This window comes from Orbicella faveolata, unplaced genomic scaffold, assembly GCF_042242905.1.
Source record: "Orbicella faveolata isolate gen_17 unplaced genomic scaffold, um_ofav_v1 contig_34, whole genome shotgun sequence".
NCBI lineage: Eukaryota > Metazoa > Cnidaria > Anthozoa > Scleractinia > Merulinidae > Orbicella > Orbicella faveolata.
Window position 1 is genome coordinate 34073502 of NW_028301563.1, and position 24303 is coordinate 34097804.

General features: G+C 38.9%; 1 protein-coding gene across 2 annotated transcripts; it reads left to right on the top strand.

Annotated features, from left to right (window-relative positions):
• The first annotated feature begins 492 nt into the window (after positions 1–492).
• LOC110049168 (phosphatidate phosphatase LPIN3-like) lies at positions 493–19305 on the top strand. 2 transcript variants are annotated; one of them, XM_089271565.1, is made up of 27 exons: positions 493–707; positions 890–1128; positions 2565–2741; positions 3270–3632; positions 4067–4165; positions 4582–4682; positions 5452–5581; positions 6155–6194; positions 6574–6650; positions 7248–7330; positions 7824–7937; positions 8341–8405; positions 8498–8591; positions 8880–8949; positions 9412–9453; positions 9944–10006; positions 10431–10652; positions 11336–11398; positions 11908–11993; positions 12615–12675; positions 13216–13287; positions 14276–14382; positions 14630–14747; positions 15230–15292; positions 16287–16327; positions 16733–16947; positions 17541–19305. In XM_089271565.1, exons 2-26 carry the CDS (start codon positions 949–951, stop codon positions 16929–16931), a joined length of 2730 nt encoding a protein of 909 aa, XP_089127691.1. In that variant the 5' UTR covers positions 493–707; positions 890–948; the 3' UTR covers positions 16932–16947; positions 17541–19305. The 2 variants fall into 2 exon arrangements, with proteins under 2 accessions (XP_089127691.1, XP_089127690.1); XM_089271564.1 differs by lacking the exon at positions 493–707 and having other exon boundaries at positions 803–1128.
• The last annotated feature ends 4998 nt before the right edge of the window (positions 19306–24303 follow it).

The window sequence follows — 24303 nt, forward strand, 5'->3', positions numbered from 1 at the left end:
TTGGGCACCTATTACGGAAAGATGGAACTTCTATCACTTAGGCTGCTGTACACTGGACACCAGAAGGAAAGCGAAAAAGGGGCAGACTAAAAACAACATGGCGCAGGACAGCAGAGGAAGAGCTACAACAACATCATCTACTCCGGTTGGAGCACCATCGAGAAGGCCGCAAAAGACCGGTTAGAATGGAAGAGCCTCGTTGCCGCCCTTTGGGCCAGCCGGCGCTATGGGGATGACTGGAACTTATTAGGGAGAAAAAGTTAAATTTTCAAGGGATCAAGAGAACATTCCACCCCCCTGGGAGGCCCTCCTCGGCATGCGGCGGTCACGCAGGAATTCAATATGCACGCATACCGGACCTATCTTCTTCACCTTTTCCTGTCACACTCGGTAAACTCACGTATGATTCTGATAACTGATCTCGATTCCGGAAGTCTCTAAGGAATCTGTTTATTTTAAAAGGGGAGAGAAGTAAAAGGACGCCGATTGCTTTCTCGCAACGGGAACGTGACAGACGTGACAGCGAGTCCTCGATCGGTCCTCCTGATGCACAAAAATTATCACGTGCCAGATCAGCTGTTTGGTCATCTGTTTGTCTTCCGATGATCGGCATTTTGGCCGTGTAGTGAAAAGATAACAGTAGCAAAAGTCTCTTGAATTTCATAGGAAACACAGTATGTACTGGGCAAATCGTCTGGTTGACACAGGTAAAGAAAGCTTTGAGACGGAAATTGTTGAGAGTTTCGTTTTATTTTTCTTGTTCTCCCTACCCTACCCAGGACAGTGTTCTAAGCCACTCGACCCACTTTTATCAAAACCACGAACAGGAACTGTATGCGCGGAGAAGAGTGGTTTGTTGGTGTGATTTAACTGAGTTTTCTCCTTGTAGAATAGCGCTGTAGGCTAGAAATGACTTGAAAGTGGAAACCTTGGAATTCATCTTGAAGAATGAACTATTTAGGCCGTTTTGTGTCGAACGTGCGGGGATTTTACAGCGAGATAAACTCCGCCACTCTTACTGGAGCAATCGACGTCGTGGTCGTTCGACAAGAAGATGGTTCTTACATCGGTTCACCGTTCCACGTTAGATTTGGGAAACTTGGCGTGCTTCGTAGTAGAGAAAAGATCGTAAGTAGAAGCATTTCTTTCAACTTCACCTGCACATATTAAGTTAGATTCTGGGACATAAATTTTGCGATATAAGCTTATAACTATCGTCGAATCGCAATCAACGCGGCGAATATCGCTGACATAACCAAGACGTAGATGAGACAATTCTAGTAGCGCAGTTTTTGATCAAAACTGTATTTGCAAATTCTCTTTTTGGAATATCTCGTACTAGTTTACACTTTCATTGAAAGAATTCAGCTGTGTTGTTACTGTTTAAGAGCTAAATCCATGATCTAAAATGATCGAGGTTTTGTACTGTACTGTACCTTCCCATCGCGTCACTTGCTGTTCTTGGAAGCCGTTTAGGGATCCGAGAATGTCCTTTTCTAAACATCAGAAGATATGTATCCCTTTTCAATGATTCCTTTATTTTTTGTAAAGTTTTACAAGGTTATAAGTTCGAACTTCACATTATCAAGCGATTCTACTTAAGATACAAGATGACAAACATTTTACCAGATTCAATGAAATCGTGTAACCCCTTGTTGCTGTTTATTATCGTGCGAGGAATATCATATAATTGCTTCTTTTTCTCCGTCGCTGAAAGATCTTAGCTCTAAATTTTCTATTTAGATACATAAATTAAACAACTTTTCAGAGCAAGACAAACATTGGGCAAATGAGCTGCAGAAATTTTAGAAAGCTTACGGAGAAGCTTCTGTTTACATAAATTGCATGAAGATAGTAAAATGCACATTGTTTATTGATTGCATGATTTTTCTCACGGGTTTTTTACCTCTAATCTTCCTCCCCAACTTCGGCTTGTTCGTTATTGTTTTCCCGTAAATATCATTGGTTTATTTAAATGGCACCACCATATACACACCCCCTTACTCTCTTGAGAAAACAATTCAATTATGTAAGATCCATGAATGGAATGTTGTGATTGTAATCACTCCAATTTTAATTTTTACAAGCCTGCAGAATGACAAATGTTTGGGTTAGCTGTCTTTTTCTGAGTTCAGAGATTCTAAGCAAGGCCGTGTGTGATATCAACTAGTACTGCACCGTACATCAAATATAGATGTGCTGGTTTAAGTGTGGCAAAAATTTTGATTTAGAATTATTTATGCAGATTTTTAAGCCTCCTGTAAATTTGATGACACATTCACAAACATGCATGTATTAAATTAAAGCATTGTTATGCTTATTAGGTCCTATCAGGTATTACATGAGAGAAGAAACTTTTCGAATTTATATGGCTCTATCTGTAAGAACTGCAACCCGTTTTTCATCAGTTGGCAGAGTTCATGCCTTATTCTCACTAACAACACAATCAGAAGCTGTAATATGAGAAATAGCATTAATTACAACCAACCCATGGATTCAGTAGTCATTACTAGAGGCACTGACAGCGAGATTGTAAATCGTACAATTTGTTACATGATTGACAGGTTGACATAGAAATCAATGGAGAGCCTGTTGAACTTCATATGAAACTTGGCGATGCAGGAGAAGCTTTCTTTGTTGAAGAAGTAGAGACCAATGATCCGTCAGAGTTTTGCATCTCCCCAATACCCACTCCAGAGACTCTTCAAGATGTCAAGAAAAATGACAGCGGGTCACTTGAGGTAAACTTCTCATGATAAAAGATATTCTTGTCATATTTTAACTCTAGTGCAGGTAGATTGTATCTGCATGATCCTGTTAGGTCTTTTCCGAGTTTCTCTGTGCCTCTGTTTCAAAACGAGCGTTTGTGCAAAACCTTTCACAGGACAATGAGTTTGATTTGCATGAAAATGAAATTGTAGGCAGAACACATTTTCATATGAATGGTTTTGCACAAACCCTTTTTTTGATACAGTGTCAGAAATGGCCTGTTGCTCTTGGTCACTATTTTTTTTTGTGGGAGGGGAGGCAATTTAAACCCCTCTTCCCTGATCCACCCCTCCAGGAAATCCAGTTGAGCTTCATTTTTTTCTCTGTAATCTGTTGGCTAATTTGAGTCTCCACCCCCCATCACCCTCCCCCCTGCAGAATTTCTAATGAGTTTCCAGCAGGTTGGTGCGCATGTCTCTTGTTAACCAGATATATTTTGATGCTGAATAGTGAAATAGCATTAACTTAAAATTAATATGCTATCTTTGTGTTTATTTCAGGAAAGTGGTAGCAATGCAAATGTTAGTAGGGGAAGTAGCGAAACTTGCGTGTCTGAAAATGCAGAGAAGGATACCAATGTGACATCTGCTGCAGAGAAAGAATACAACATGACTGTTGATCATGAGAAAGGCAGGTTAACCCCAGATGAAGGAGAAACAGAGGAGAGTAAACCAGATTCAAAAAATTCAGATGTTAGTATTGAGGAAGCTAGCAAAGCAAATGATGACACTCACAGTGATCCAGAAGCTGGGGAATCTGAAGAATCTTCTTTGTCGCCCACAAAGGAGCCTAGCATAGATGCTGTTGACAACAAGGAGGTCCCTCCTGTTGATAACATTTCAGAGACTGATAGCAACTTGGAGGTATGTCCACTGAAAATGCGTTTCCCAATTCTTAGGTCTAGCTCTACATTTTGCCATAGTCAACTAGTTTTGGGTCACATTGTGTGTGTGCAGAAGCAGCATGCCAGCATCCCAGTGGATCCCCAACAAGGATTGGTAGTCAAGGTGCCTGGGAAAAAGCTGTATTGTGTAGTACAGGGTAACTAGGTAGCACTTTATTCTGCTGAGAGATTTGTACTGAGCAAGATTGATCTTAAAAAACTAACCTGCTGGCTAGAAAGAAGGCAGTAAGCAAGTAATTTTGAGGCCCTATGCGCCAACTTGGCACCAGGGGACAGGTAAAGGTGAAGGTGAAGCTAGTAATTGGGAAATGTTATTGATACATGTTTGTTGCGGTTACATGAAGCAAAAGATTGGTGCATTGATAGTGATGTTATCGCTGCGGCTCATTTCAGGCTTTAGAAGTGACCTCTCCTTCCAAGTCAGACAGTATTCCTATACCGATGCGACGGAATGTTGATCAACATGATTGCTTATCGGACAGTGAAACCACGGTAACATATACACTAAATAATGAAAAATGGGTGCCTCACCATTAAGTGTCAATGATTTGGGCTGTGCTAAAATTTGCTTCCTGGCACAGTTTTTAATTTATTTCAATTGATAATTCAATATTGACACCTTCGTAACAACTTCATAATTATTGGGTTCTGTTTAATTTGGCAATCAATAACAAACATTATGAATATATTTAATGTAGCTAGCTAACTTGGGCTGTCATACTAAGTACATGAACATGGACAACTAGTCATTTAAGTGTGCACCATAATCCAGTGAGCTACCCTCATGGTGCTCATAGCTAGATGTCAAATAGATTTGGATTGGATTTGGATTGGATTGTATAACTCTGTCAGGTGGTAAAGATACAAGCTGTATCTGATTGTCCAGCATTCCAACTTTTATTATTCAGTGGCAAGGTTCAAGCTCAACGTCCATTCCAAGTGGATTTAGCAGAGACTTCTATCCTTTCTCTGATCTGGATTCACCCATTGGCTCTCCGCCTACTCACAGGTAAGAGGTTTGCCTGTTTTTGCCTCTGACTAATTATCAAATTCTCCTTACCATTTGCCATAGTTTTCTTTTATATTTGCTATGAGATTTTATAGATTCATCAGGACAGTATTCCCAGGTTGACTTTTTTCATTCCTGTCAAGCACCTGTTTTTGTCAATATGTGTTGATGTTATTAGGAGAAATAGAGCAGTTTGTGTCATACAACCAAATCCAAAGTTCTTACTCCTAGTCAATCACAAAGGACACAGACAGTGAACCAATCAAAACTCAAAGTAATTACTTGTTGCTTACCTGAAGCGTATGAAAATAAGAGCAAATGAGTTACAATAGGTTTTGGTTTCACTTCTGATTGGATAAAAAAGTGGTACAAGGATTTTAAGCCAATCATATAGCATAGTAAGTGCAAATAAGCAACTAATTTTGTACACTCAAATGAAAACTGCTCAAAGCTGTTGATCGCTTGTAATGTAATTAGTTCATTGCTGTCTGGAGAAATTTGAGTAAGAAATGTTGTAGTCATCATTTTGGCAGATAACTAAGCAGGAGGTACAAGTAAGTGTTACACAGAAAGCTAGCCAGAGCATGTCTTGGATCAAGAACATGAACAAGCCTTGGAATACAGTCCTGAAGTCTGTGTGAAAGGAATGGTCTTGGGAGAAAACTCTGATTGAAAACTCAATTCTCATGAAATGAATTGTATGAAGTGTATGCAAGAGAGTAAGGAGAACTTGGTGATCTAATGTTCATTTTAACCATTTCTCTTGCAGTGATGAACAAGTGAACGATCCACTCAAACCACAGCACTATATGAGTGACTCAGAATTGGAGTTGCATCAGAGCCAAGAGAACATTGCAAGAGAAAACGAAATCCGATGGGCCTGGGGAAAGCTACCACAGGTTCAGGCTCACATGAAGTTTTTTCGTAATATTAGATAATAGTCTTTATTGAGGACATAAGTAAAGCATTGTACAGATCATCCTGAGGTTGATAGTCAACAGGCTTTTAGCCAGATGGGCATCTAGGCATCCTGTGGACGGCCACTTATTAAAGGAAATCGTTTTATTGTTCATATGTTGCCTTATAAATTTTTCATTTGAGCAGACCCTATAGCACATTTTGGACGCCCACTTTTCAAATCCTCGCTAAAAGTCTGCTGGTCAACAACGTTTGGCAGAAAAATCATAGTATCTCTCTCCAAGCAAACAGGCTTCAATAACTGGGACCTCCATGCTTTATGTTCTGAAAAAAAAATTACTTTCAAATTAATTAATTAATAATGTAGTGGTTCATCAGGTACAGTTAAGTCATATTGCTTCTAAAGATAGAAATTGAACAATAATTTCTTACATCAGTGACTCAAAAGAGGCTAAATTGTAAAACAATGCTAATTTTATTTTATTTTATTTATTTATTTATTTATTTATTTGTTTATTTATTTATTTTATTGTTCAATTTGCTTTGTACATCAGGGGCCGGAAGGAAGATCTTTGCAAGACAGGAAACCTTCAGGTAGAGAGCATCACTAAATTTGTTGTTGCTTGTTGACATTTTCTAACTTTTGTTAGTACTTCAGAGTGATTTCTGAATGTGCGTTCGAGTTAGCTACATGTACTCCCCAATTCTCAATCTGATTGGCTTTTTGTAAGTGAGAAGAGAGATTTAAATACAAATTAAAATGGTTGACTCCCAGTAAATGCATGTAAGTTCATCAGTGAAGGCTCTTCTTCAAACCAGACTATCATGTATTCATTTGAAATAAAAACCTGCATCCTTTAACCCCTAATATTATTACTGCTAGACTGAAAATTGACTGCTAGTTTGGATTTTTTGGTTTTGAGTGAAAGCATTGCAATGATTCAAGTTGGTTCTTCATTTTTTGTTGAAGCAGATTTGAGAAAAGAAGACATCAAACACATGCACAAGGCAAAGAGGAGAGATTCATCATTTAAGTCGTCACATCACAAGGTATGTGTGTGCTCTAACATAAGAAATAATGTCCAATGTGTATGGATAAGTTGCTACATTGGTGCTACATTTGTCAGGCAGTATTATTGTGCTTTTGAGAGTCCTTAAGACTGGTTTTCTCTAGTGATGCAAACTTAAACACAAGTACCAGTGTCTACAGAACTGCAAGAAATCCAAATGCATGTACAGAATCAAAATAAATGTTTGCTTGCACTAACTTGCATGTATAACACTTAAATTTTGCCAGTAACATCCTGACACCCAGACCATTACAGTAAGGCACTATCCCTGCAGAATCTCTATTTTCATTTGCGTGTTGTAAACACTACCTCCACTGTATTTTATGGCTAGGGTGCATTGTTATCACCCATTATCTTTGAACTCTTTCCAAGAGATAGTGGGTAAGCTGACTGCATAATTTGACCTGGTCTTTCCAGAGAACGAAAACCGTATGTTTAAACTGATTCTAGGAAATAGTCAAGTAGCATGCTCCTCCCAACTGTTGTCATGACTTTGTCTTTCTAGAGAAAGAAGACTGTTTCTAGTTACCATTGATTTTAAATTAAGAGTGATGTAATTTGTTTTGAATCCTTGCAGATTGGTAACAAGGAGGGGATTCTCTTAGATGATCTCAGAATGGTTGATCATGAAGTGGCAGCACTTTACCTCCACCAAGCTTTGTAAGTCAAACCTGTTAATGTAATTCTTGTAGTTGAAGATTTGTTATATGACCATTTTGAAGATTTTTTGATGACTTCTTTTGTTGGTTAAAGTATTTTCAAGATGAATAGAAGTGGAAAACATGCAAAATATTAATAAGAAATTTTCTTTGCTGATATCCATATGGTAGGTCAAAGTAAAATTCAGGTTAAAATGAAATTCCTTTTTTCCTTAATCCTAATGATTCATGGATCATGAATAATTAGGGTTAGAAGACAAAAGAAATCAAGGATCAAACTAGGTTAAAATCATTTTAACCTGAACTTCATTTTGACCTACAACATACATATGAGAATAATTGCTACTAAATCAAGACACTGTGTAAACCTAATATTGATGATATTCTTTATCCTCCATGTCTTGAATAACCCTTGTGGTATTGTAGTCAGGTCATAAGTAAAATTAAAGTCTTGGTCATAGTGTTGAAATATTTTTGCTTTGTTGTCTGTACAGAGACTCTAAATTACAACAGCAGCAGAGTGGGTCAGGATCAGAAGATCGAGAATCTGGGATTGGGCCATCACTTCCTTGTTCACCTACAGCTGGTGAAGGACCAAAAGAAACAACGTAATTATGCTAGTTTGAATATAATAGATGTATTTTATGTAGATGCTATTTCCCAGCATTGTAATGAAAAATAGTCTTGCGCTGTTGTCCTGTCATAAATTTTCAATTCAGTGGCCCTTTTCTCTTCGTCAGTTTTCCAAAATTCTAGTCATCCAAAGAGGCAGTATTACTGCAAGTGAAATTTATGGGCATGTTACATTTACTGTGCTGGCTGCCTAAGAAGATTTAAATTATTAAAACTTTGTAAGGTAGCAGTGGTGCAATGCATTTCACTGGGACCATACTCTAAGTTATTATTTTTTTTGGCAGATATTTATTTAAATAAATCCTTTTTTGTTCATTTATTATTTCCTCAAGCTAACAGCCGCTAATTTTTCCTTTTTTCTCTGATTTCTTTTTCCAGCGATGAGTATCACGACATTGCCATGTCTTTGTGTGGGGAGCTAAAAAATGGCAAAGTTGCACTTGGTAATTAAATCTTCATTCTTTGTGAAGCATTAACTCAAAAAGAGATGAAATCTGGTCCTCAGTTTTGAATCTTCTGTGTTTTATTTTTCCAGAAAGTTTCATGCAGTCCATGGTGACATATGATGACCTGTGTAACAACCCTTCATTATTGTCAGACCCCAAACTTGTTATCAGAATTAACGACAGGTATCTATAGGCAAATCTTTGCTGATGTCATTGTTTACATTTTTCTTATTAACATACAACTTTGCGCAGAGAAGGCATCACGCTAGACACGAATTGACTACAAACATTTAAAGAGCTTGTGAAACTTTAAGTAATTGGTGAAATATTCCAGGAGAAATCGGCTTTCAAAAAGTGCACAATTTCTGGATGGCAAAAGCGCTAATGAAACCATACACTCTTTCTGAAATTAGTTTTGAAAAATATGGGATTTGAAGCTGCTATTGATAATATGCTGTTTTTGCATACTAGGTATTATAATTGGCAGATTGCTGCTCCGATGTTAATGTCCCATGTAATTTTCCAAAGACCCCTTAGACAGGTAATGTTGAGTACATGTATCTAGTTGATCATGTTTGTTATTCTCATCACCCATCTGGTACTGCATTAAATTCGCAAGGAGAATTTAGGTGTTGGTCACAGTATTGAGAGATATTTGCTTTATTGCATGCAATTTTCCAAAGACCCCTTCATCACATCATGTTATTTTCATTTTACAAAGTTTTTTTGTTTGTTTTATTCATAATTTATATTCATCAGAACAGATTTGACCAAGCTAATGGTTTGTATATTAGGCACTTCAGAGAGGTTCCTTGATCAAACAAGTTACTGGGTTACATGACAAAAATGCTGGGGGGTGGGGGGGGGGGGGGGAGGCACATACTGGATCAACTAACCAGTAGCCAGATTAGTAGAACATGCACATAAGTCAGTTATTTATGGTGTTTTTTTCTTGTGGCATTACAAAACTTGGACTGTAAATTGAAGATGTCTTTTTGTGTAGGATACTGTCCAGTCCTTGGTGAAACAGCACATGCCTAAAAAGGTTGGTGATAAATTACACTGTTTGGAAAAAAATCTATTGTTGACAGTACAGACAAAGATAATTTTCCTTAACTTTCTGTACACAAAATAGTTTCTTTAAGACAAACATGTTCAACTTTCTCTTTTAGTTGTATCTAATTAATGACTTTTCTGATACATGAAAGATTGTTAAAAGTAATGTCAGTTGACATTTTTGATGCACCAGACATCATTGTCAATATTGAGGTCGTTAATGTCAATATCAAAGTTATCATTTAAGAGTTAAGTTTGAAATGGATTGCATTCCAGTATGTGTGAAGTATGTAAATGTATTAATCATCAGTGAATAACTTCGCAGATCAAGTCAGACTGCACATTGAGTGATGGTTGTAGTTCTGTTAATACAGACTTTTCAATCAGAAAGGTTCTTCTCTAGTTTGTTTTACAGTAACACATCAGATGAAGTAAGTTTTTGATCAGCAGTGCTTTTAATTATAAAAATATTTTGGCAGGAAAAAAGAAGAAGCTACAGAAACATGTATTACTGGTTTTCTTGGAGAGCTAATGAAGAAAAGGTGAGAAGGAATGAAACTCTTATATGGGTTGACTCAATTGCCGAAAAACTGTGTAGTTTACATAGTGGCCAAAAATGAATAATTTTAGAAATATGGTTACATAATTATGTGTGTCTTAAAACAAATACAGTTTTAAATATCTGGAAGTATTTGGTTTCTTCTACAGTCCTACAAGCATAGTTTCAGAATATTATGGGCACATAATTTTAAGACCTTTCACTGAATATATAATCTTGTAGTATAGTATTCACACTAGGATGTCTTGGGAGAACTTTAGACAGATTAATTCATTCTTGGTCAGTTGGTGCAAATTTGTGTATCAATTTATAACTGGAAGTTGTCTAAGCTAGCTTCTTTGTGAAGATTATTTAATTACTAATAAAATGAATGCAAATCTATTTTGTTCCTGTATGAAATATTTCAGAGTTCTGATGAGGAGAACGAAGACATAAAGAAGGACAAGCCACGACTGAGAGTACACAGCAGTAGCAACAGGAAGCAACTATCAGTGCAGGAGGTGAACAGAGAAGAAGATGGCAATGACAACAGAGAGAGGAAAATATCTGAGTACGCCAGCGGCAATGAATCTGATGTATTTCTCAAGGGTAACTACAGGAAGGTGACACGCCTATCTTCTGAGCAAATTGTAAGTGACAAGGATTACCATTTGAAAAACAACATAAATATCTTTGACAAGAATTTCACTCCAATAACAACATTTATTATCAAGTCTTCTGATTATCAGGATTCCTTTGTTGCAGAGTTTTGACAACTTCTTGAAATAGAACAACCCTGGGGGGGGGGGGGGGACTTCCACATAAAAAGGACCGGGGTGCTTGCCACAAATTTTGAAAAGAACTCCTAAGAGGCACCAAGATCGTATTTTGTGGGCGTGGCTTGAACTGTACCAATTCTGAAACAACACATTATCTCCTGTCAGATGTTTTTGGCTTAGTACCCTAAGAGGTATCACAACAGCTCCTGCTGTGGACCTTCTTAGTTGAACACCTAGGAGGTACCAAAACTGCCTTTTTAACCCCTAAAAAGTACAACAAGTACTCCAGCCCTTTTTTTATGGAGTCCCCATCCCAACCCCCCTACACCTCACCAGGACGACAACATTATTTGACTTTTATTTTATGTATGAATGCATACAACAAAAACAAAGTTTCTCAAAACCTCAAGGGGAGTGCAAATTGGTTTGAAAAATAGGGCATTTGTGATATCATGGGTAATAAGGAATCTAAGAGAATCTCTTTTGGGTTGGAATTATCATAGGCAATTAATATTCCATGTAGTCTTATATTTTTTTATCACTTTTTTTCACAGGCAAGCTTGAAACTTAAGGAAGGTGCAAACAGCGTGACATTCTCCGTCACTACAAAATATCAGGTACAGAGGGCACTTCATAGAGACAGTACTTATTAAGAAATGGGGAGGTGAATGGGTGATATTTGAAGGAATTTTGCCCTTGTGCATGAAAATATCAGTTGTACCAGTCGTTTTGTGGTGCGGGGATAACATGAAGAGTTTCCAAGGGAGGTGACTCGTGTGACATCTGTATGCACTCTGTTGTCATTGATATTGTAACCAAAACAGAATAGGGGCAGTTATGAAATAAGATTACTTGTTGGTAGAGAGGAGCTTATTGGTATGGATGAGAGCTAATAAGAAGCACTAATAACTAGCCCTTTTTAACAAAAACATGTTCTTAGAGGACACTTGAAAGGGAGGCTCTACATCGATTTGTTACAGTAATGATATGTAATGTTATGAGTCATTACCAAGGCATACAATCCAGGGGGTCAACACTGGCCAATGGAGGACGTTAAACTGAGGAGTCAACTAGATTTATAAAGCTTTTTGTAACTTGTTCTATTTGCGGGTCTTTGTGATTTCAGGGTACTGCAATGTGCACTGCCACAATCTACTTGTGGAACTACAGTGACAAAATTGTCATCTCCGACATAGATGGAACAATAACCAAGTGAGTCGTAAAACAGCTAGTCAAGAGTCGAAGATCTGCTGTTTAACTAAAACTAAAAAGTACTCTGTCAGTAACGTGCCTTTAATATGTAGGTCGGTGAAGTGGAACTTCCCATGATATCCTTTGGACCATTGCATGGGACTTTCCATAACTAAGTGTAAACTTGCAGAAGGCTTCTGTCATCAGATGTTTCACAGTACTTGCAAGTACAAGTATTTTTTGTGGAGGCCGTGTGGCTGAGTAGTCTGTGGTTCAAATTCTCCACCCTACCGCTATCTGGATTTGTTCTCGGTAGCGCCAAGTTCAACTGCTCTAGCCTTCCACCAGTTAGGATTCTTAATGGTTTATGTTCTATTTGCAATATTTGTATAATTATTTACAGTGTCCCAATTAGCAAAACAGTGCTAAATACATTTGACACTTGAATAAAGTTGTTCAGTATTATTTATTTTGATTGGAAACCCTGACTAATTACTTAATAACATGTGATGGTTTCCTGAATGTTGCTCTATGCGTTGCATGTAAAGACTATACAGAGCTCAATTTTTGATCAAAACCTGTAAGTTTTGACCAAATTACTGGAGTACAAATGGTAATCTTTGTGTGTTTCCACTGTTTCAGGTCAGATGTATTGGGACAGATTCTGCCAGTAGTAGGACAGGCTTGGGCTCAATCAGGAGTGGTATGTCATGACAAACATCTAGTTTCTCCTAACAATGTGTATACATTTCCAAGTAGGCAGGTATTGAGAATACAGAGAATCATCAATTTAGGGATGTCGTGTTGCTGTTCTAACATATTCTGAGAACTAACATTACAAGAAATGTAAAGCATGACAGATCGTCACAGTTAAGTTCACAACTTAAGCAGTTGTGAAAATAAGCTTGTTGCAATTTAAGATCTTGGGGAAGATTTAGAAGGATTGCAAACAACGAACTTGACTCAATGACGGTTCGCCTTTGAGGAGGTACGTCACGGTTTGCTGATCTTGAAAAGTTTATCTTAAATTTTTTTCAAGTTCGTTGTTTGCAATCCGTGTTAATCTTCTCCATCCTTAATCATCCTTGTTTCTTTATGGTTTATTATTATCTATTTAGTGTTTTTCTAGCTTAGCAAACTACTATTTTCAGATTTCCCTCAATTCAAAGGTGATTTTGTACATTGCCAAAAAAAACCGTGATTGAACTAAATTAAAGTGACTTTCGTCTTGTTGTTATTTCAGGCTCATTTCTTTTGTGCCATCCGGAAAAATGGTTACAAAGTTCTTTATTTATCGGCTCGAGCTATTGGGCAGGTAGGGCTGACGTTATCATTCGTTAAATAATCTCATACAGGCAATTCCCCTTTTAACGCTCGAACTTAGGGGAAGAGGCCGGGGGAAGGAGTGCCCCCCCATCCCCGCCCCCTTGTTGCTGGAAAAAACGAAGACCTTTTCTCCAACTGCCAACTCAACACGGGAGGGAATACTTTTGCATTTTTGGACACTGTCGTTTCATTGTAGTTCAGAATCACTTCAGTCATTAAAACTTTCAATTTGTGATACAGCACTCTTTCCCTTTGTGTTGGTGACGATCATTTTAAATAGCGATATCTGAACAGCATGTGTTGGCCAGTTTGTTAACACTGCCTATTACGAACTTGACTCCAATTGGGCAGTAACACCACCATGTTAATAGCTCTCCCTTGAAACTAAAACTATCTTTTCGTATCTGAGGAAACGATGCAAAAATGATAATTTAAAGGGATAAGAGTAGCTAAGATTGAAAGAGACGGATTAGGGTAGACAAACCTGCAAAACTAAACTTTTTTCAAGATTTTCTGATATTCTGTGACGTAAGTCAACTTTGCTAACTTTGTAAATCCAAAATGGCGTCATGCTTTCAATTCAGGCGTGGTGTGATCCCCGTTCTCAAAACGGACGTTTCACTCTGAAAACGTATCAAATGTTTTCCGTCCACACTACGCCGGAGAACTTTGAAAACGCAACAATCACCGGTCATTTTAGATTTGTGTTCGGAAAAAAAGACTGGGGCAGGGATATCACCTTACCATCGTAAGGTCATCGGTTTCAAAATGTTTTCCGTCATACTAAAACGAAAAGCCGGCGTTTTCAAATCCCTTCGGTTTGAAGAGCGTGTTACTGAAAAAGCTCCGTTCGTGACGGATTAGTGTGGACGGTAGGCCTAACCGGAGAAATAAAGCTGCGTTTTCAAATTTCTCCGGCGTAGTGTTGACGCCGCCTGAGTTAACAGGTCCTTGTTCTGGGTTTCCTTTTCTCGCAGGCCCAGCAGACTCGAGACTACCTGAAGAGCGTAAAACAGGATCAGTTGATGTTACCGGACGGACCATTGCTTCTCTCGCCCGAGTCACTCATCAAAGCCTTTCACAGGTAAAACAACGACAACATTTGACGAAGATGTAAAACATTGGGAATGCGACGTTTTGAAAAAGTCGTTCCATGTAAAACGCTCGGAGTTTTCTGATAAACCATCATTGCTTTACGCTGCTGCTTGTGTTGATCAGAGTGGGCAGCCCACGTATTTCTAACCAAAAATTTAATTGACTTTCGTGAAATAACCGAAACGATTTCATTTTGAGGTGAAAGTGAGACCTTTTGTTTCATTACTGCTCTACAGAGAAGTGATTGAGAAGAAGCCAGAGGAGTTCAAGATCGCCTGTCTACGAGATATCCAGAGCTTGTTCCCGGCTTCAAATAGAAATCCTTTTTATGCTGGATTTGGGAATAAAGTCAATGTGAGTTTACTTTCAATAGACTTTATCGTATTACAGTAGGAGAAGTAGTTTTGATAATGTTGAGCGTATTAAACATGTAACTAGTGAAAAGCGCGGCCAGCCAAGCGCGGGAAAATACATACACAGTGCCAAGCGCGGGAGAACATGTAATCAGCGCCAATAAAGAGCGGGAAAACATGTAATCAGTGCCACATAGCGCTAGAAAACATCTAACCAGGGGCAAGTGCGGTGCTTTTGCTCTACAAAAGTGTTTTTTTCTTTCACTTGCTGAGATTAAAGTGTAGTGTTCATTTCAGTGTTGTGTATGTGTACCAGAACTACTCATTAACATGTTAGATGCAGATCGTGTGATCTATCTCATTCTCGACCATTAACATGCTTCTGACAAGTGTCTTTCTTCAAAAAGTTTGAAAATTTTCATATATTTATCGTTTTCACAAACGCAGAAAACAACTAAACCTTATTTTCGCTGTTTTTCACAGGACGTGCTTTCTTACCGAGCAGTTGGTATATCTGTGTCTAGGATCTTCACCATCAACCACAGGGTAAGACCTGATACAACTCAATGTGACACTACTCATCGCCTCATGCATTAGCTTGTGTAATCGATATACAGTTTGTCTACAGTTTTAGTTATTACCATTACAAATTAAAACTTACAATTTACACTACCCACGTATAGCGTAGGCTAATCGAGGTGGGCATTGTAATAAGTAATAATAATTAAATTATCAAACACATAAGCAAGTACAATGAGTTGAACTAGTGATAAGCAGGACTAGTGGTGAAAGGAATTGTGAAACGGGGAAGCTATCATTAATCCAGTCATAAGTTACATCATTATATGGCTGTTTCTCACAAGGACTGGGAACTACCGAATTCACGAATTTGATTGGCTGAAATCGACATTGAAAGCGGTCTAGATTTTCCCATCTCGACCGGTAATGTTTTGCGGTGAAGAAGTTGCAAACTAAGATGCATTGACTATTTTCTTCTAACAATATTTATTTATCGAAGTGCCAAAAAGCGTGATGAGAAAAAAGTAAAGAGGACGAGCAAACTTTGGCAGAATTAAGTTCAGCTCATTGCAGTTCGCAAGCAAAATGTCAGTTAACTTCAAACCAGTTACGTTAAACGAATTAAATTGTTCTTGTTTGCCATATAATAAACATCTTATTAACCGAGCTTAGTCGGTCTGTATGAGAGAATCTTGACCTCGGTCGTTTGTACAGACCTCACTGCGTTCGGTTTGTACTTACAACCTCGGTCAAGATTCTCCCATACAGACCTCCTGCTCGGTTATTAAGAGCTAAATAATTATGGGTACTCAATATCAAGACTAGGGAATAGACGTCAACATAACCAACCTCAATTCCAAGCACTGTGGTGAGCAATTTATGAATTTGTCTTTTAAACAGCCTTTGCGTAACTTAACGCCATTATTGCAGCAGTACGTTACTGATGGCCATCATAAATCAGCAATAATTTTCCAACAAGCTGCAGACTTAACTAACGCTGTCTTTTTCCTGGTTTTTGTAGGGTGAAGTGAGGCATGACCTGACGAATGCCTTCCAAACCTCGTAAGTATTACGTGTATAACTTTTCACAGCTTTTGAGAGCAGGATTCTCTTACTGAACTGCCAGTAACTGTCACATCTTAGCCAATCACAGCCAACAAAAAAGCAAAATGAACCAATCAGAACACGAAGCAAAAACACGCAAGCGCGGGAAAACACGCAACTTGTGCCAAGCGCGGGAAAACATGTTGCCGGTTGCAAGCGTGGGAAAATGAGTGCTGCTGTTGGGTTTGAAAGAACTTATGATGAACTCTGATTGGCTAGAGCAGCGCCCTGAGTATGTTTTTCTTAACATCACCTTATTCCGTTTCTCCTAACAAACCGTGCAAACAATCGCTTGACAAGCTTAGCATACCTGAGGAACAATAAATTCTTTAAACCAACCACTGCTGTGTTTTTCTTCGTCAGGTACATCAAACTTAGTGACCTGGTGGACCAAATGTTCCCTCCATTCAAGACAGAGGGTCTTCCACCCTCGGGGCTCATAGCACCCGACCAATTTAGTTCCTTTACGTACTGGAGAGCTCCTCTCCCCAGTATTCCTGTGGATGAACTTAACGATAACGATGACAAGACCAGTGACGCGACAGCCTCTAAACAACAGTAGTAGGAAACTATAGACGGTAAGACCTGGAAAATATGTCACTCACTCAGTTGCTAATGAACAGCTTTTACAAAACGACTCAGTCGTATTCGCTTGTAAAACGTTTCTTCAATAACACTGCAGTAAAACCCGCGTGTGAGAACCTACATTTTTCGAAGTCTGGCAAAACAGGTTCTTGTATTTTGGGGTAGCTATTGGCAATTTAGGCTAGATATAGTTGTTGATTGCCAGAAATTTGCAATCTCAAAGTCACACTCCTTGGTTAAACTGTTTATCCGTATATTTCACTGTAACCCATCTAGGGGGAGGGTGCAGGGACTGCGCACCCCCCCCCCCGAGATGAAGACTTCTTCTTCGTATTCGCCTTTAAAATTTGTTTACCTCACCATTCAGTTGCGCCATTCCTTAGTGGAGCACCCTCTCCTAAGAAAAATCCTGGATCCGCCCCTGATATAAGAAACCTGCTTGATCTTGCATGGCTAACCAGGTTCTTAAATGTTGAGGTATTAAAATGGGAAATTTCTGCCAGCAGGTTCTTAAACCACTAGGTTTTAACGTGCGCGTTTTTACTGTATCATACCTCAAGTTGAAGCGTTTCTTTTTATGTTGCAGATTTCCTAGCAGATGAGAGAGTATAACAATCAAGAGATGAAACCTGCTATTTAAAGTGTATCATAATTATTTCTTTATGTTCCTAGATTACATATTTGATTTGTTTTGTAAGAATAGGTGAATTTTACAATTTCTTAAAGTGAACTGAAATTTATTACTGGTAAAATTGACCTTTTAATGACACAGAGTTTCTGTTATAATAATGTGTGAATTATTGTGTAATGGGTGAATCTCGCCTTTAAGAAAGAGGTTTTGTTTATATTACACGTGTAAATAGTTTCAAAATAGGATTTATAATAATGGTTATATCTGACGCTTTCCAAGCAGTGTTCTAATTTGCCAGTTATTTCATGAGCCATTTTCAACTTTAATATTGCGTTCACACTAGATCTTCAACTTGTTTAAATTCCGCGTTGTACAATTTTATTGGCTAAACGCGGTTTAAAATAATTTGCGGCATGAACGATGCTCTCAGGGCTAAAAACACAAGTGTAAAATGTAGGCTTCAAGTTTTGTGTAAGGGTTATATTTTTGTTGTTGTCATGGTTAACTCCAGGCTTTTTTCCTCTGTGGAGTGAATAAGTCAAATTAGGTAAAAATTTCGTAAAATTTAGCTAATTTAAAAGAAAATATTTGGAAATACCCTAATTTATTGGAACTACGTTGCTTTTAACTGAAGAGTAATTTTGTTTGTGAGATGCGGCAAAGATGAGTTACTGTGATGTTCTTTATTTAGATATAATCACGGTTTTCGACGCCATCTTGCCGGGTAGGGAAAGCAGTTATAGTGTTTGTATGGGAATCGGATGTCAAATAACTCTTTTTAAATATCAATTTTGCACAACTTATGAATTGCAACTTTATCATACCAGGTAGCAGATTGTATTGACCAAATTTGAAGGACGTAGCTGGGCTAGAAGACGCCCAGTTAATTTCTAATTTCCCATACATTTGTTTCTTTTTTTTCTTTCTTTCTTTCTTTCTTTCTTTTTTTTTTTCACGCGAACTGCGTTTACCCAGCCAAATTTACAGACAGATGTAAGGAAAATTAGAAAAATTGATTGAGCGTCTTTCAGCCAAGCTACATCCTTCAAACTTGGTGAATACAATCTTCCACCAAGTATTTCAATGTTGCGATTCACAATTAGTGTAAAATTCAATTTTGGAATAAGTTGTTTGCCATCGGATTCCCATACAAACACTGTAATTTCTGACCGCTTTACCTGCCCATCAAGATGGCGTCGAAAACCGTGATTAGGCCTATTTTCTACAATCATCTCCTTGACAATCGCTTTCAGTGAAGCATGGAAACATTTTCAACCCTTGCGCTTCCAAAAGGCGCCAGATTTTTATGATCGAGTTAGCACGAAAGAGTGAAGTTTAGTGATTTAAAACGTGCTGGGTGACCTCAATGGTCCTTGCAAAATGCTAAACAGAGTTTTAGAATATTTGATATCACAAACATAACACGACAGTGTATTTGAAATCTGTCTACAGTCAACTCACTAGGAAAACGGCGGGACAAGCTTCAGGAGTTTCCCCGGAGCTTTCCACGAGTTGGCTGAAACTATTAGTCGCGTATTTCGTATAGTAAATTCTTTGCAATGAATCGTTACTTGATTAATTTATTTGGTCGAGGAATATCGACCACAGACTTACATATTTAAAATGTTCCTCTCTAAGCAGTACTGTTTGTATCTCAACCTGTCATGGCTGAGAGAGTAGCAGGGAGGAAAGCCTATTAATAAAACTGATTTTCTGGAAATGATTGGTCTGTTTTTGATGTTACGATATCTTGTTTGTTCTGTCATGATCGAAGCGCTCTCGCCGAGCGGTGTTGACGGGGGGCGGGGGGGGGGGGTGTAGATAGTGCACCGTACTCTATCCCCCTTAGGAAGCTTGCTCACAGTGGAAGCGTTCACAGACGGATTAGATTGCTATAAGAGCACTGCAAAACTTGGTTCCTCAACAAAGCTTTCTTCAAGCATTTTCGCGTATTCAGCTGCTGTGTGGAACTCTGGCCCCTTACAGGGAGGCCCTCATTATAGCAGGGTACTCTTGAGACCTAACATGCAGCCATGATTATGGTGAAGTTACATAACACAAATACGAAGAACAAAAGTGTCACGGCGTTGTATTCCCAGCCTCAGTGCAATGTTACCGTGCTTTTATCGAGTTATGGAAACACGAGTGGAATATTGGGAGAGCGAGAAATGCTGTCTCCAAACTTTCCCCCTGGATTGTTACGATCAAATACAGGGCTTCAAGGAAAATTGTTCCTGATGTAATTGTTTGCATTAATTTTGCCTAGGCATCATGCTTGATTGCAAAATTTCTGTTATCAGCTCATACGTTCTTTGTAACTTCTGAGCTTTCAACACACGTCTTACCAAAAGTATTTTACATCCGCGGACTGCTCTAGAAATGTCAAATTGTTTGCCTATCCGGGTGGCCATCAGTCGCAAGACTTCGAGGGTTGGGACGAGAGAAAGAGGGCAGGTTGGGGGTGGAGAGGGGGTGGGGTATTTCTCTTTAGTCCCCAAGCCTCCCTTGTTTTCCGAATTCAAGATTTCGCGTGCCCAGTCACAGCAAAACAAAATGTGCTCGCTCGCGCGCCAGAAAAAGGCTAAAATTTCTTGGCATAGTTGATCATACCATGCCCTTTCAATATCCAGAGTTGATTTTCGTAGCTCAGTCATGCAGAAACTGAAGTGGTTTATGCTAATGAGACAAATATTGACAACAAAGATACCCCTGTAAATTTTGAGGAGTGTTTACATTCCGTCAGTATCAATTAATCGATTGCGTTGCATGCCAAACGCCTCGCTGTACGTGATAAACTTAATGCGAACTGCACTTGAGAACTGGATTTAATAAGTGGATTCAATGCAATGTCCAAACTCACCCACAGTTCAAATTCCTGCCAAAACATGATCCGCACTGTCAGTAAACAATTTTTTCACAGCACCGCCTCTGTCAGATATATTATGGCGCAACTTGCAAAACACCCGAGGGATATCCCTGGGAATTTTTGCTGGGCTTACTCGCCCGGCCTTAAACCTACGTCTAAGCGTCTAATTATGTGCAGCCGTTACCCACTATTTTTGATCGGTTAAACTCCACACTCGGATATCAAAACCTGAAACCCTGATGGCGTTTTATTAATGCTAATGACTTTCTCTGGCTTCTTACCCTTCTTGCATTTTTTTTTTTACCAATATTGCCCTAGTATTGCCCAATATTACCTAATCTCGTTAACAGGTCTTACTCTGCACGACACTGAAAAGTGACCTGGATTCGAACTTTTCTAGGCCTGAATTTTTGCCGCTCTCTCGAGTCTTGTCTCCGTTTTTTCGCGAATAGCTCCGTAGCTAGTGACATAGGGTGAAGCACATCTTTCACAATTTCAGGCAGGATTTCGAATAGTTGGTCTGTGATGGTGTAACTCCTTTGCATGCCCTGTCCAGCTACGTACCCCTGGGGGACTCCCATATAAAAATGACGGGGGTGCTCGTCCTACCTTTCAGGGGCCAAAAACGCGGTTTTAGTGCTTCTTAGGATGTTGAGCCTCAAGCGGTCCACAGCGGGAGCCAGGAGCGGGAGCTTTTGCGATACCCGCAGTAGGGTATTGAGCCGAAAAAATATGACGGGAGATAATGTGTTATGTACCTCTAAGGGAGAAAAAAATTTCAAGCCACGCCCACACTTGGCTTGAGGGTTCTTTTCAAAATTTCTGACGAGCACCCTCGCATTTTTTATATGGGAGTTCCCCCCCCCCCCCCCTACGTACCTCTTATTTAATCGCAATCAAAAACAGACAGTATGGCGATTGTTTTTAAAATAAACGAAACGTTGGATCGAAGTGCTCGTTGATTACAACGACATCGACGTTGAATTACTTAGCCCGCGGTGTCACAGCCGCCCTACCCGAAAGAAAAAAAATCGGAGAACCGCAGCGCGTAAATCGATTGAACTTCTTTCTTCTCTGATTATTTCTGCGATTTGAAAGGCGATTAATAGACAAATCCGGTTTTACCATTTTTACGTTGGAAGTAATACTCAGGTTTACGAGCAGGGCTGTTTTGGTTGTTACAACTTTTCTTTGGTGTTGCATTGACCGATGCCGTGGTCAGTGTCGATTTAATACCTTATTCGCGTTTTACTTTAGAATCTTGGGAATCTCTGGATTAAGACTCTGGCTGTTCAATTCCAAATGGAAATTTACTGCGTGTGATAAATTTAAGTTAATAAATGGCCTCTTTTTTACGTTCTTTAATCAAAGAATTTGGAGAATTCATGTTGTTTTCACAGAAGCGATGAAGAAATGTCCAAAAAAAATTATCACCTCTATCGTGTGTTTCATCTACATTGTAGTTTCAGTTAAGTGTTGTCTTGAGCTATACTCGCGATCGTTCAGATCGAACACATTGAAAATGTAATCCGCATAGTACTACAAAGTGAAAACTGAATTGAACCTCCGTGTATTCATAATAACAATTCTCTTCAATCAAATCGTATTTTTTGTGAACTTCTTTTAAGCCGTCTTCGGTTAGCGTGAGGAAACCTGGCCGACATGAGAAACCATCGATTAGTTCAATTAGTTAGAACTGAATCGCGTGACGGACCCATAACAGCTTGTGACCTCCGTACATAAATAATGGCTGGAAACACGCGAAAGCTGCCGATCTCGGGAATTATTTAGGCTATTTTCGGAGACGGATGAAAAATTGTCAACTCGATAGCACGCAACTTTGCTAGCATTTGAATTATCTTTTACGCCAGTTCCTTCATCATCAAATTTCAAAGCCGAACCCTGTTTATTTGGCAGTATGATCGCTTGGCCTGGGGCGCGCTTGAAAGTATATTTTGATTGTAGAAAACGTATGTAGAAAACGTTTTACACAGGAACGTTGACTGTTTCGCTTCGAGATCAGTCCACCTGTTCAAACAGAAAGGGAGAAACAAGGTCGATCGCACTCGTCTTCGACTTCTGGTCTTTGTTTATATTTCAGGTCTGCTGTTTCTCTGCGCATTAATTTTTAGCATGTTTTAAAAAGTGTGCCATTCTAATACCGATATTTTATCAGAACAGTAATACCGAGATAAACGTATTTGTCAGATTAGTTTCGTGTATGTACGTGTTGGCGGTATAATCGAGTGATTGTTTTCAATTTGCAAAACAATGGTTATGCATCATCCTCTTGCATAACTCACACATGATGTTTTCCAGCGGACCACAGTCGCCTCCTTGCACCTTCCCCCATAATACACGACATCCCTTGTTTCCCGGTTTCCCGCCTTCCCGCTCATTTACTCCACTGGATCTCATTAGATTAGTCACGCTTAGCTAGCGCCCACTTACCGCCCCCACCCCGCCCCCTTCCCACCCACTCCCCGCCCGTAACATTCCCTCAGAGATTTATCCCCGTCCAAAGCAAAACCCCTAAACCTTCCCCGGTAAACCAAATTGAAAATAACTGATTAATCACGAGAAACCGGCGTCAGCTAAAATAAGACTATTCAATTGTTGTTTCCGTGCAATTTCTAAATCAGGATAAGTTATCAAAAACAAAGATTTTGCGAATCTAGTGTTTGTACGTGACGCGGTGTTCGGCGCCGTTATTAATAAATGTGCAGTACTTAACTCGATAATAGTGCAATACCATGGGGTTTTTTTACCATGTAATGACAGAACGCTGCTCTTTATAATGGGGCATTTCGTATAGTTTTCGTTTTGAAGGCAACATATTTGTTTCTTCTGCCCCTGTGAAATAGAATTTTCTGGATGCTTTCGTTGGCAAAAGATATTTCGTGTTTTCCCAGCCGTGACCGTTCAGATGCTGGTCGAGCAATGTTGGATGTAGGCCAGAGTTTACAGATCAACTTGTACAAGCACATCGAATTCAAAATCGTCGTTAATTTTCTTAATCCTTTTTATTCTGGTTTTGATCCTGGTCTATATTGTGATCGGGCCTATACCAGCATAAATACTCTACTTTGACACGCTTTGCATTTCTTTCTTTTAAACAGTTACCCGAGCGTTCGCGTGACAAACGCCACAATGGAATTGACAGGCGAAAATTAAAATAGTTTTAGCTGATCCCATCTCGTCAAGAGCGTCAATATCATTTCAAATAAATGGATGCATCTTTTTTTTTTCCAAAATAATAATAATAATTTGTTCCAGCCCTTACTTCAACTGTGCTATGAACATTGCAAGATCGATAATATTATTTTCTGTAGCTTTTGTTTTAAGAGTCGTTCGTGCTGTTGGCCTGAATTAAACGTTTCCAAGACCTGGTAAACAACATAATTTCAGAGTAAAAAAACTTCTTGTTACGGCACTACGATCGCTACGTGACTCTGTTATACGATCTACTTCAAATCTCTAGGACTGATCATTTCAGAATGACAGATGGGAGATAAGCTTCTTCAGCAACTGTCCGTTAAAAAAAATCTTATATATATTAGCCTCCGTAATGGGTCATGCTGGCTCGCACCCTATTGTTTTGGTCTAATTTTGGCAGTTCAGCTTTGACTATCACGAGACTAGACTTCAGTATATTCTTTCGTTTACCGCTCTTCAAAAATTCTTTCCTACGTAGCGTTTAACCTTCACGACCAAGCTTCTGACTGTTATTATTTTACGTTTAGAAATACATCCCCTTAGGGGAAAAATTCGTTCTCGTGCCGGCCGGCTTAGCGAAGCAAGAGACAAATGAAATGTGATCAATTAATTTCCACACAAGCAAGCTTGCTTATC